The sequence below is a fragment of the Lygodium microphyllum genome, chromosome 14 (genome assembly GCF_053477565.2).
Source record: "Lygodium microphyllum isolate KBCC chromosome 14, Lygodium_microphyllum_v1.1.10, whole genome shotgun sequence".
Taxonomy (NCBI): Eukaryota; Viridiplantae; Streptophyta; class Polypodiopsida; order Schizaeales; family Lygodiaceae; genus Lygodium; species Lygodium microphyllum.
In genome coordinates, this window is record NC_141148.1 from 14,370,914 (window position 1) to 14,385,614 (window position 14,701).

The 14,701-nt window shown below is 39.7% G+C and overlaps 1 protein-coding gene across 1 annotated transcript in view; it reads right to left on the reverse strand.

Moving 5' to 3' along the window:
* The window catches only part of LOC148025341 (tRNA synthetase class I (I, L, M and V) family protein), a 133,337-nt gene that overhangs the window by 12,080 nt on the left and 106,556 nt on the right, over positions 1–14,701 (reverse strand). Inside the window, exons 21-26 of the mRNA XM_087692378.1 lie at positions 14,113–14,176; positions 13,714–13,781; positions 13,345–13,476; positions 13,144–13,209; positions 12,929–13,040; positions 11,575–11,666 (exon numbers count right to left, since the gene is read on the reverse strand). Coding sequence (XP_087548504.1) covers positions 11,575–11,666; positions 12,929–13,040; positions 13,144–13,209; positions 13,345–13,476; positions 13,714–13,781; positions 14,113–14,176 — 534 coding nt within the window. The remainder of the gene's footprint in view (positions 1–11,574; positions 11,667–12,928; positions 13,041–13,143; positions 13,210–13,344; positions 13,477–13,713; positions 13,782–14,112; positions 14,177–14,701) is intronic.

Here is a 14,701-nt window from a genome sequence, read left to right on the forward strand (position 1 = left end):
ACACCCTTAGCACATTTGTACTTTCATATATATCTATCTAAAACCTAAAGAGGTACACATAATGAATTGTACCCAATAACATTGTGCAACTCTCTCTCACTCTCTACTCTTGCTCACCTTTTGCTCTCTACCTGACATTTTCATTGCAAGACATTGCATCGCCACTACGCATCGCTCACTTCAAATTGTTATCAGAGCTGTAGCTAAGGTGTTCGTGCTTCTCCGAGTCCGTGCAGGTCAACTCGTCGTTGTTCTTTCACTGGACAAACAAGGGACAACTCGTGTAGTCACGCACAAGTCAACAGGCCACGTTTTCAATCAGGCGACAGTTCCAAGTTGCATGCAGGTCAAAATCGTCATGTCCTGGTTAGACATAGTCATGTGTAGGTCACACACTTCAGGCGCATGTCAAAATGTCATTTTCTAGGTCACGAGCAAGTCATGCGAGCAAGCGATGGGTTGGCGGCTGTAACCGGGGCGGATTCGTCACTTTTCTTTTGCGAAATTTTTATTTTTTCAAAGGTTCCCTGCAAGCAAGCCCTCTGTTCACTAACGGGCGTTGGTGTGTGTAAGCACAATTCAGAATTTTGGGCAGATTTGTGCCAAAAATTTGGGGATTTGTCCAGACTTAGTGTGAGCAAGACACAATAGTGATATTTGTCTCAAAAATTGCAGGAATTTGTGACATTTTGCATCCAACATTTGGGGTTTTTCATGTACATGCAAGAATTGGTCAGAAATCTACCCAATTTCTCGACATTTATGCACATTGGACCCCATGCAATTTGGGGCTTTTGCTGTTTGGGCGAAATTTGTGCGCCACTTGGTGATTTTATATACATGCAAGTTTAATTCCATGCAATTTGGACATCTAGCACTAGGAAAAATTTGAGGCTTTTGCTGAAATTGCTCTATTTTGGCAAAATTGGCCTATTCTATGCATGTTAGAGATAGTGCAAATGTATGGTTGATGCTTTGAGCACAAAATTTTTGGGGCTTTTGACCATGCGTGTCAAATTTTGTGCCCATGGCTGCATCTACAACAGAAGTTGCAGCTAAAATTTGGGACTTCTCATGTAATGTGATGTATTTGTCCTTGGAACAGTTGTAATCAATTGTGGAGTGCGGTAGCACAAGGTTTAGTGCTTCTGAAAAATTATTTACAGATCTGAAATTTCTGCTTTTATGTGGTTATTTATTATTGGTCGGTACTTATTTGTAACTTGGTCACTTGTGTGATAGTTTGGACTTGCATTTGCTAAAATTTTTGGTCGCATTTGGGCTGAAAATCATGGCTGGCATCAATGACAGCAGTCATCTCATGCAAATTAAGAAGCTTCAAGGAGCACATAACTTTGCAGTCTGGCAAAAACAATGCTATAATATCTTGTTGCAGAAAAAGTAGGCAAGGCCGATTAAGACCAAAGGGGCAAAGCCTGCAGATATGGAATAGAAAGACTGGGATGAGTTAAATGAGCTTGCATACTCAACCATTGAGCTATCGATTTCTGATGCCTTGCTATTTAACATTGAAGGTTTGGATTCTTCCTATGCTATTTGGATTCGATTGGAAGAACTGTATGCCCAGACGAGTGCTGCAAGCAAAGTCTAGTGGCTGAAGAAACTCATGGATTTGTGTATGAAAGAAGGTATTGCAATGCCTACTCACCTTAGTGAGTTTAACTCCATTTTCAGCTAGCTAGTTGCCTTGAAGTTCACGATTGATGAAGAATTTAAGGCTATGTTCTTGCTTTGAACTCTGCTAGAGAGTTGGGATTTGTTCAGGACTGCTATGAGCAATTCTAATCCAATGTTTTTGTATGCTAATGTAGAGAGTGTTCTACTCATGGAAGAAATGAATCGGTAGAATAATGCATTCAGTAAGTCTTCCAGTGCTTTGCATACTAGGGGCAGATTAAAGCAAAAAGACAAATGTGATAGCAAGGGACACAGTAAATCATGTGGTAAGGATGTTGAATGCCATCATTCTAGCAAGAAGAGTCACTTTAGACGTGACTACTACAAATGGAAGAAAGACAAAGGAAAGGGTAAGAAGATAGATGATAGCAAGGAAGAGAGGAAAGTGATTCAACCTAAGAAGAGCAGTGTCAAAATTGAATGTAGTCACTAATGATAGTGACAGTGGGAATGATGTACTCTTTGTCTCTTCACACTTTAGTACACATACGTTACTTGCAGATACGGATGATGACATGCGCACTTAGATTCTAGATTCAGGTGTTTCCTTTCATGTAACCCCTCATCGTGAGGGGGTCATGTATCTAGTGTGCGTGACCATGTTGTTGCCATGACTAAGTAGCCGAGTGTTTCTTTGTGGCATGGCCGGTTGGGACACATGAGTCAAACTAGAATGAAAGTGCTTTCTCGTTCTGGGTTACTTGCCTTGTCTTCGTTATACTGATTTTGAGCATTGTGATTATTGTCTTTATGGTAAACATGCACAGATGTCTCATAAGAAGTTTCTTTCACTAAAATCTTCTCCTCTAGAGTTAGTGTATTCCCATGTATGTCCGATGCTAAGGTTATCTTTACGGGGAAGAAATACTTTGTGACCTTTGTCAATGATGCTACACGGAAGGTATGGGTTTACCTATTTGTAGCAAGGGCAAAGTGCTTGACAAGTTTTAAAAATTCTTAGCATTGGTTGAGAATCGGACAAGTATGCTTGACAAGTGTCTTTGCTCTACCAATGGTGGGGAACATGTGTCCAAGGCCTTTCACGCATTTTCTGACAGCAAAGAGATAAAGAGGGAGCTCATTGCTCCTCATAATCCACCCCAAAATGGAGTTACAAGCGTATGAATCGGACCATACAGGATAAAATCCGTACTATGCTGTCTCATGCTACAGTACCTCCTAGCTTTTAGGCAAAGACTGTTATAACAGCTGTTCACTCGATTAATCAGTCATCGAATAGGTCTTTGGCGAGAGAGGGGGTCCCTAGGAAGCGTGGTTAGGGAAGCCACCTTTATATGCTCACCTGAAAGTGTTTGGCTTCCAGGCTTTTGTGCACATCCGTAAATAAGAACACAATAAACTTGAGCTAAGGTCCTGTAAATGAATTTTCCTAGGATATGGTGATGAGGGTGAAATGGGGTGTAGATTATGGGATCCCAAGAAAAGGAAAATAGTATATAGCAATGATGTTATCTTCTGGGAAGGTTGCATCCAAAAAAAACCCGAAAAGATTAAGCACCTCTGTAGGGTTGTATACCGAGGAGAAATACCTTTTGGATAGCAAAATGTGCCCGCTGTACAGCAGCAAATACTTGCTGTAAATGAATTTGCAAATGCAGAAAATAATGCTGGAAATGATCAACCAACCATTGCCCATAATGGTGAGCCACTGGATGTGTAAAAACAGCAACGATAGCAAGCTGCTAATGCTGATTTGTAGACTGAAATGCCAGGATAGCAAGCTGAAAATGAAAATTTGTAGGCTCAACAGCTAGCAAACCATGATCATTGGGTTAGGAGATCGTCTAGGGCTACTAGACAACCTGATAGATTCGTTCCTAATGGAAACAATGTGGTTGATTATGTCATGTTGACAAATTGTGGTGAACTGTCTTGCTTCAAGGAAGCAATGGACAGACAGGACATTAAGAAAGGGTATAAAGCCATGTTGTCAGAGATGGAATCTCTTGAGAAAAATGACACTTGGGAGTTGGTGCACTTGCCTAAAGGGCAAAAAACCCTTCCATGCAAATGGGTTTACAAGATTAAGGTCACTTCTGGTTCCTCGCCAAAGTACAAAGTAAGATTGGTTGCAAAGGGGTACAAGCAAGAACAGGGGGTTGACTTTGATGAGATCTTCTCTCTTGTAGTCAAGATGACTATATAGAGAACCATTTTGGGCTTGGTTGTAGCTGAAGATATGGAGCTCATACAGATGGATGTAAAGATTGCTTTCTCACATGGTGATCTGCATGTAAAAGGGGGAGAGAAGATGGTATGTAAACTCAAAAGGAGTTTGTATGGGCTGAAACAAGCACCAAGAGAATGGTATCATAAGTTTGATACATTTATGCAATCTCAAGGTTTTCATAAAAGTCAAGTGGATCACTGCTTGTACACCAAGAAGGCAATAGATGGCAGCTTGATTATCTTGGTTCTGTATGCAAATGATATGCTGATTGCTGGCAAGGATACTCATGCCTTAGACTTATTGAAGCAAGGCCTTCATGGCAGCTTTGACATGAAGGATCTTGGTGATGCAAATCACATTCTTGGCATGCGAATACTTAGAGATAGGTCAAAAGAATTACTCTATCTATCTCAGCAGAAGTATATCTTCAAGGTTTTGTAACATTTCAATATGGAGAGGGAAAAAACAATTAGGGTTCCATTGCCTCCATATGTGAAACTTAGTACAGAGGACAGCCCTACATCTGATGATGAGAAGGCTGAAATGACCAAGATACTATATGCTTCAGCTATTGGCAGTTTGAGGTATGCTATGGTTGCTACAGGTCCTAACATTGCCTTTGCAGAGATGTACTTGACAACAAGAGCATTGAGCTTGTCAAAGTGCATACAAATGATAATCATGTAGATCTTCTCACGAAGGGTCTTCTAATAGAGCGGTTTGCTCATTGCCGACAGATGATGGGAGTTGGATAGGTATATGTATCTTAGCTTTGTACATACCTAGACTTAGCTGATTCTTTTCTCCTCTTAAGGCACATTGTTTTTAAGTGGAAGATTATTGGGAATAAAGGACCATCGTGTCTTTTACATATGCACGGGTGTGAACACACCCTTAGCAGATTTGTACTTTCATATATATCTATCCAAAACCGAAAGAGGTACATTAGCCTTTGTAGCGAACACCAAGTGTCGTGCTCACTCTGTCACTCTCTACTGCTCTTAACTCTTCTCATCTACATTCTCAACTCAGACTGTTTGTCTTCAAACAATACAATAGAAAACGAATGTGTATCCTTTCCATTAAATTGTTCTGTTTGTAATTCAAAGACACCCAGAAAACTTTATAAGAGTCAGCAACTTATGTAGTAGTGAGTAGTCATATGTTACAATGGCCCATGCAGCAGATTGAAAAAAAGATAGTATACACTTTCAAATATATAACTTGATTGGACAACTGTGACTAGAACTCGGGGTCTTACTCACACATAGAAAGAATTAATATCTTGAAGTGATAACTAGATCTGCCATAATAGATAGATAGAATGAGGAAGGTGCCATGATCATGAAATGTTTATACAATGTCTGTATGTAGGCTAAGAGTTTGGAATGCATATATCTTTGAATAGAAAACTTTGGAATGCATATGACTTTCCATAAAAAACTCATACAATAATTTCAGCATTGCTTTTATAATGTACTTGAAATGAGCTTTGCAAGAGTTCCTAAATTTTAGGAGATTGCTAAATTTCATTGCAACTTCAAGTATATCAAGATCTGACTCACAAACAAAAAGAATTAATGACTTGAAGTGTGAGCTAGTTCTGCTAGAATAGATAAGTACAATTAGCAAGATGGCATAATCGTGAAAAGTTTGTGCAATATACATGTGTAGAATCAATGTCTAGAATGCACATATCTTAACATGGAAAACTTGCATCAAGATTCCAACATTGGTTTTTAATGTTACCGAAAAAATCTTTTACATAATACATATATTCAGGGGGTTCCTAAATATTAGGATATCCCTAAGTTTTAAGAGCTCTAGATCAGCCTAAAAATGCTTGTCCTAAACAATAGACGTGACATTCCAAAAATAGTACTTCATGTTCTAACAATGCTTACTAAAATTGATTGTTTCTATTCTTGACAGTTCTCAACCCCAAAATTCTAAAAAATTCCTCACAATCTCATTATCACAACATTAGTAGCACATCATCATCATAATGAAGCTCAATCATGTTTCAATGCCTAAATTTTATCACTATCTAAACTCTGAATAACATTGTCTACCATACAATCATGCACACTTTGTAATCTCTTTATAACACCTTTGATACACATTAGAGTTACAACCTTGTACAATAGGATTAGGACTTAAGAGACAATGAACATTAATAGTTTACTTAAATCGCTCAAAGTTATAACATCCTACAACATTCAACACCGTCCAAATACTTGGACGACAAGCCCCTAAGATAAAATAACTTTTCCAAGAGCAAGTCCTCTTGGAAACAATAGGAATTTATAATTGCAAGAGTGCCAAGCTAAAACGCAATCATCAAGACGAGCATGAAAACTAGGATTAATGCTAAAAATGTTCACTTCAGACAAATAGGATCCATTGGACCGGGTCAAACCTAATGAGCAATGTTCAATATTTAAAAACATATTGACACAATGCTTGCTATACACGTCTAGAAGATGATATGATTGTAGCATTGCACACTAGCGAAAAGGTTATTAATAGACTGATGGGTGAAGCATTGGTAAACATGCGTGCAAGTGACAATGGTAGTTAAGCCTCTTGAGCCTCACTTATGTGCCTATTATTCAGCAATGAGTTTTTAATGTGCTTAGGTTTTGTGGAATTTCTTTAATGGATTACACAATCTCTTGTCCTTAAGCATGTATCTTTCTATTTCCACAATGGTGCAAATTTGCCGTTCAACAACACCATTCTGCTGAGGTGTATGAGGCCTTGTCAACTTACACTTAATTCCTTAGGTCTTGCAAAAGTCTTCAAACTCTCTTTGAGTTGAACTCGCCACCACCATTTGTTCTAAACTACTTCATTCAATAAGTTTTAGCCATTCTTTAAACTTACCAAAAGCTTGAGTCTTATCACGAAGAAAGTACACCCACATTTCCTCTCCTCTAGCATACAAGACATGTGCTCTAGTCTACTTCCTTCAACAACCAACTCATCACCATGAACACCACATACATCTCCACAATCATCATGCATACCTTCATCATGGTGACTAAGAAGAAGAAATAATTTGAAGGTCTAGAAAGCTCAAATCGCAAGTGTCAATGGGGAGGCAGATGTGTTAGATCATCACATGGTTGAGATCAAGCACAAAGTGCATACCCACAATTGAAACACAAAAAACTCATGAAACATAGAGAACCAAACACTAATTAAAAACACAAGACACAATAAAAAAGAAAACCAAATGAATGAAAATAAATGAATAATGAATGAAAGTGTATAGAATGCTCAATGGCAAAGGGCTCTCATGGGAATAAGCTAAGGGAGAGTTGTAGTGAGACGTTCATTGAAGACAGATCGAAAGTGTTGTAACCACTAGTTGGAGTTGAGAAGAGGTTGTAGAAGACAAGGCACTTGGCCAAGAACCAAAATGCAATAATCTATGGAGCAATAGAAGCAAGTGCAATAGTGTACCGCTTATTAGTGGTGGCACTGGTTATACACAGCAAGAAAGAGCTTCGTGACAGCTGGGAGAGGAATATTCGATGTTAGGCAGATTTGGTGCAAAATGCAGCTCCGCACTAGTCTTTGATGATGGTTGGATGATGCCAACAAGCTCGAGGAAAAATGCAAACTATACAACCTCCAAGAAGAAGATGATAACTGGTAGATAACCTCAACAGCATGTTGGATGAAGACATTCAGCAAGATAGATTGTGTGAGTCACCAAGATGAAAGCAACAATTGTGGATAGCTACTACAAGAGTTATAGATGATGCCAACCGCAAAGTGGAGAGAAACATAGGCTGTGGTGTGGCCAAATTGATGGGTACCAACCAAGGATCTCATTGGCAGCACCCAAAAGAGTGAGGCTATTGTTGACTAGACTCACACAAGATAAGACTAGGATACAAGTGACCTAGCCCACACAATATTTATAGATGAGGAACCAACCAAAAATAGAGAGGTTTGCTAATGGAAAAGTGAAATAGACAAAGAGTATTTGGGCTTTGGGAATGTATAATGAGTTAATGAAGGTTTAATGTGTAATGCAAATTTTCTTTAGCTTCATACTCCCTCTTAAGCCCAAAACTAGTACCAAAAATAGACTGCAAGCGTAGCTTGCCCCATGTGCACTCTAAGATGTCCCACACCAAAGCAACTAGAGTCTCAATCAATGGGGGCACATTGACTGACCAAGAACCTATCAACACTATAGAGGTGATGGCCATTTTACCTCATGAATTCAAAGGGTCATGCAAGAGAGGCCAAGGCATCAAACAAATGGTGCTTCATTGGTTGCCCAATGGCCTATCAAGACCTATAAAGGCAATATTTAACTGCTTTGACCCCTTTTTTTGTTAATGTAACAATGCCTATGGGGGTAAAGAGGGATGGTTGGCTCACAAATCACAAAACAGAGAGTATGTACAAAGTCACCTATAAGGGTATTGAAGATGAACAAAGATCTAGAAGTTATTGGAGGAATAGTGGTGATTGACCCACCGATGGAAACAACTCAGGATCCATGGAAGGGCAAGGTGCTCGAGGGTGCTCTACACAATGAGATGCATAGATGAATGATACATGCTGAGAATGCATATGCAACAAAGTCACCCATAAGGGTATTGAAGATGAAGAAAGGTGTAGAAGTTATTGGAGGAATAGTGGTGACAGAACCATCGATGAAAACAACTCACAATCCATGGAAGAGCAAGGTGCTTGAGGGTGCTCTACACAAAGAGATGCATCAATGAATGCTACATGGTGAGAATGCACATGTTGCAAGGTGCCACTTTGACAATCTCCCTTATGGGAAAAATTGTTTACTTACCCAAGCTTACTAATACCGTGTGCAAATACACATTTACACTAGGATTTGCAAAAGAAAACACGGAGTGTACGCCCACAGCTGATACATAGAGAGCTCAAACACTAGCTTAGAAGCACAAAACACAAGAAATAAGATAATTGAATGAATGAATAACGAATGAAAGTCTATAGAATCCTCAATGGTAGAGCTGTCCAATAGCTGATGGCTCTCGTGGGAGTGAGCTAACAGAGAAGTCGAAGTGTGATGTCCACCAGCGGCGGATTGCGAGAGCTATAGATGATAGGACAATAGGTTGGAAATGGTGGCAGTTGGTCACTTACAGCAAGGAAGTGCTAGATGTCAATTGAGAGAGGAAGATTTGATGCTGGGCAGCCTGAACAGTTGCAAAGCACAAGCAAGCTCAAACATAAACATAGACTATGGGAACCTCTAGGAAAGAGGTATTGAGCTTAAATATGCATTACTTTCTGATTAGCCTCTTAAACAGCCCCAAAACACACTAAAAATGCTCTTTTAGAGTAAAACCCTAAAATGGGGAGCGCTTCGAGAGAGTTTAGTGGAAACCCTAAAACGGGAAGTGGTTCGAGAGTTTAGTGGAAACCCTAATTTTTGGGGCGCCCTTCCACATATATAAATAGACAGGCTGCTTCCATTCAGCCATCATCCTTGTTTGCAGGTTACACCAGCCCACACACCCTCTGCTCCTGTTGGCACCCAGTTTCCAGCCTGCAGCCGGCCTCCATCTGCTGTCCAGCCATCATTGACTGTAGCCACATTATGTTCAGCCTGTCCATTGCTACAGGCGACAGCTCTCAGCTGCTAGCGACTGCTCCAAACTGTCCCAGGCTGCTGTTCAGCCTGCTGTCCATCATCTCCAAGGTCAGCCAGCCTGCGTTTTCAGTATTGCAGGCCCTGACACTCTCAAACGCTATTTCAGCCTGCTGTTTACAGCAGACTATGCACAGTTTCCAGCCTCTGATTGGTGGTACACTGCTACATTTACCAGTTTCCAGCTTGTAGACTGCTGCGTTTTGGTGACCAACCTGCTGCCATTCACTATTCAGCACTCCTACACTCCGACTGGTGGTCATAGACTTGGGATCCGTCTTTGATGGACGTCACACTCTGACATTGCTCTGCCCTTGAGCACACTGTACACTCTTACATTCATTTACAGCATTCATTCACTTCAAAGTTGTGTTCTCTCTCTCCCTTCTGTTTGTGTTTGAGTTTTGAGTTTTGCGATTAGGGTTTGAGTTTTGCCCTCTATGTCTGTGTCTGCCCCTTTGTGTTTCTGTTGTGGTCGTATACTCTGTGTGTCCTCAATGCAAACCCTAGCAATTTCCTTCACAAGAGGGGCTAGTTGATAGATGATCTTAGCAACACGCTCAATGAAGACGATCAACTGGAATAAAATGCTGATTGCATGAGTCACCATGATGGAGATGACAATTGAGGATGACTGCAGCAAGAGGTACAAATGATGGTGACAACAAACTGGAGTGAAACCTAGGCTCTCGATTTCTTTATTTTAAAAAACATGTGGGCTATTTTTCTTTTGCAATCCACATTTTTTTCCACACTCTCCTCCTTGCATGCCCCATCACCTCTTCTTTGTGCATCTCCTCCTCTTCCTCCTCCACCTCTTCCTACTCCATCTCTTCATTTACATCTACCTCATCTCTCCTCCTCCTCCTCCATCACTAGCACAATCATATTCTCCTCATCCTTTGTATCTTCAACAACATCAATTCCTCTACTTTCAATCTCCACCTCCTCAAGGAAAAATACCTCCCCACAAGGATTTCACTAAAGAACATCAATTTTCCCTTTTACTTTGTGCATTATGTATCAAATGTATGTTGTACCCTATATGTTGTGATGGATGTTTTTGTTCTAGGCTTTAGACTTTTGGCTTTAGGATCTAGGTGGAATGAACATTTTCAATTTATTTATCTATTTTCTTTCTTTTATGTTACTATATAGGAATCTATGTTTCTCACTCTGATATTATTAATATATAGTAACTCTAATTATTATAAATAATACTTCTCAGAACCTCAAAACCTCAAGGTTGCTAATGAAACAAAACGCGAAACGAAACCTCAAACCTCAAAACACAAAACAGGATGCAATGTTTCTGGTGACTATGCTGGACTGATGGGCACTGACTGAGGATCACCATGGCTGCATCTAAAAGAGTGAGGCAGATGTAGACTGAAGGGAAAGAGGATAAACTAGTATTGACCACAATACATGTCACCTAGGAGACTCAATTTATAGATGAGGAACCAACCAAAATAGGGGATTTTGCTTAACGGACACTGAAACACACTAAATACACTTAAGTTTAGCTTAACATAGTGTACCTTGGACATGTTAGGGAAGGAAAAAATTTTCTACATTCACGCTATAGTTTGTGATGCTTTTACAGGAATACCACTCCTCCATCATGTCTCAAAATCTCTACATCCCTTGGGACACAGCAAATATGTACACATCACCTTTCCACGCCAGCCATTTAGTATGTCCTGTCTACATACTTTCCCAAGGGTTAACTAAATGCTAGAGACATACTTAAGTCTTACTCCATATCCATACTGAGTAAACAGAAGTATTGAAAGCCTTCAACACTGTACTGCCAAAACCATCATCACGACATGTTTGATCAACCCTAAGATGGGGCTGTCAGCAGTTGCCTTAATGTAAAAAATTAACACTTTTGCACACAAACAGATATTTACGATTGATGAACAAAGAAGTCACCCATCAGAAATCCTTATTCAAGCTAAGGAATTGTTGTTCAGTAATATGAAAAACTTACTGTAATCGGCCTTAGGGTGAAGAACAGTAGTACCTTATAGTTTCCAGCAAGCAACTCTGACTTCAGTGCCACCACATCTCTTGACCTCAAATAGGCTTTGATATTCTCAGCAAAGCATTTGTTTCCTGATTAAAGAAGAATCTTAGGGAATTTCCATAAAATACAAAGCCAGACACCTCTCCCCGTCACTGCTCTCAGCTTCAGATAATTCCACAGTGCACACAACCTACAAATGGCTGCATTTGTATTATTAAAGAATAATTTGCTGACTTGCTGATTTAAATTGCAAAGCTGCTGGATAATGAGCAATTATGAGATATTCCCTCCAAAAGAAATTCAACTCTGGCTATAAATGAGGTTCCAACTCATTGTAATGCCTGTGAATAGGAAGAGCGCTAACTGTGCAGAGAGAATTTGAGGAACCAATACTGATTGTGGCCATATAGATCTCCATAAGTAAAGGCAAGAACGGCATATGATTTAAGATCAACTGTAACAAGCTTGTCCTCAAGAAATGAGAACCAAAACAAGTACAATGTTAGCAGGAATGTGTCGTTTCTATGCACTCAGACCCCAACCACCTTTTGTACATCTTGTGATGAATGCTAACTACTATGTCTATCAATTATGCAGCAGGGTCTCTTTACTTTTGATGTACAGTACCAATGGCACAATAGCACTGATCCAGGACTCATTCCCCTCAGCTCTATGGTCGTTTCATGTGAGTGCACCTGCAGAAGTTCCCCTCAAGGAACAATGTGACCCCTTTCATTCTCTTATGCCTTGTGCATCTTGAATGATGCAGTCAATCTCACAGGTTCTGCTCAGTTCAAGCACAAATGTTAGGACTTTCACCCGTCAATCACAATGAAAAATACGAACAATCTTCCAAACAAAGGATAGGGGCTAAAAGAACCTACTTGACACAGATTTAAGGGTTCATAACTATCCTAAAAAGAAGAGAAGTCCAAACTCTTATGGCATGTAACACCTAACGTTTTATGCAGGATATCCCCCTCAATGCACTTATAATGGGACCTGTTAGTTAATACAGCTTTGGAGCGTAAGTGAGATTTACTGCCTCATCGATTTGAAGGCATACAAGCTCACCTTAAGGGTACTTGGAACATGATCAAACTCAAAAGTGACACAAGCCAAGATAAAGGCCTTTAAAATTTCAAAGATAACCCTAGCTTGTATGCATCAGTTCATTTCCGGAAAAGGCCCTTCTACCATGCAAAGTCTATCCTCGCAAATTTTCCATCCTTACTACAATTATTCTCAAATGAAAAAACAAAACGGAAAGACAGACCTCCAACAAAGTTTCCAAGAGTTCTGAACCAGTTCAATACATTCATCAACGTTTCCTAAGCTTTTAAGGCTTTACCTGCACATTTCTCAGTCAGTAAAGCTTCATCAAAGTAGAAGCAAGGTCTTGCCAAAAATATCTTGAAAGCACTATCAGCCACTCCAGAATAGCTCTCCTCCAACAGCAAAACCTAAAATGCAGATCATCAGCAGGTACAATATACTGTTAGATTATTCACCACAAGAAATGAAGATGAAAGACAATTTCGTATCATATTTGCATTTAAAACTTACTGCATCTGCTGGCATAAGGTCGACAGGAAGTATGGGAGATCCTAGCGCCTCTTCTATGTAAGATGCCTGGACATTCCAAGAGAAAATTTACTCCAAGTTTTCTCTCGGATTAGTCTGTTTTCACACTAAAAGATTATCAAAACATGCAGTTTCAATGAGATCAGGCTTGGAGTCAGAAGAGCCACCACAATAGTACACAACCTGAGTTCTCAGAACCCTTTGTAAGGTTGAAGCAGAAGTGTGAAAACAATCCGAGGCTTTCAAGTAAACCTCAACTGGGTCTGTTGGTTCTAACCCTGCCTTCTTCCGAAGCTTTTGAACCCTGTTGACAATCTGAAAAATAACAAAGCATCACAAGGACCCTTCATATATTTGAAGCTCTCGATGTAAAATAGTTGGGATAGTCCAAAAACTTGTTAATGGGTGAATTCAATAAAGCTGTTGGAAGCACAAGAAAGATGACATTTTGAAAAAGAAATAACAATAACTAATTATAAAAGCCACGAAAGTAGGTAGAAGACAATATTGACTTCTATTAAGGACAAAGGGTAACGCTTGTCTGGCACGTACTTCCCGTGCTGTTCCCAGATCTAATAAAGTCTCATCTGGCCTCAAGTCCAGAATGACCAAGACATCCCCTGCAGTTACCAGATCATATTCATAAGATCATGCCAACAAAAGGGAACTCTTCACGGAAATGACAAATACATTTCAAGCAACCTGTGATTAAGATATGTTTGCTAGAATTTTGGACTATTTTTGACCTTGTTTAAGCAGAAGGATATACATAGGATATCATTTTTAATAGATATTTCATATTCTGCTTGATAATGTGTGCCTGTATCATGTAGTAAGAAGTTTTCCAAACACACATGGAGGAGCACCAAATACATTGCAAATAGTTATACTTGAATGCTCAACATTTCATGCAAGCTTTTTGCTTCTACTTTCCAACACAAAACCGATTACCATCACCAGCTGCATCAATATCCTCCCTTTTAACACCTTCTGGTGGCTTGAATTCTCTGATAACCTGCAAAAAGGAACAAGGGTAAAACTAAACACATCTATGATTTTACCATTGGCGTTCTTATAAAAAAACCACTGCATATGAAAACCTAGTTGTGTTTCACAAGAAATCATTGGGTATGAAAAACCATTGGTTTTCTGGATAGGAAAAAGGAAAGACCAAAATGGAAGATATGACATGAACAAAGAGGAAAGAAGGAAAAGGAACCCAGCTTCATTTCTGTCATCTCAGAAATGTACAGCCATAACTATGTCAGTCCTCATAGTCAAAGGTTTTGTCAACAAAAATCACCAGGAATGTTCTATTTACAGTAACTTACTTTCTAGGTTCAGTCAAGCAAACAGATACCAATCATTTGCCCATGATACCAACCTTTCTGTTGTGTGTGTGTGTGTGTGTGTTGGGGGGGGGGGGGGGGTGTGCATGCACATGCAAGCTACTAAAAAATTAAGGTGGGAGCTCTCTTGGTCACATTGTGATAGGGCTTATTGTGTATCCCTGTTTCCTTTGAGCATATGTTATATCATA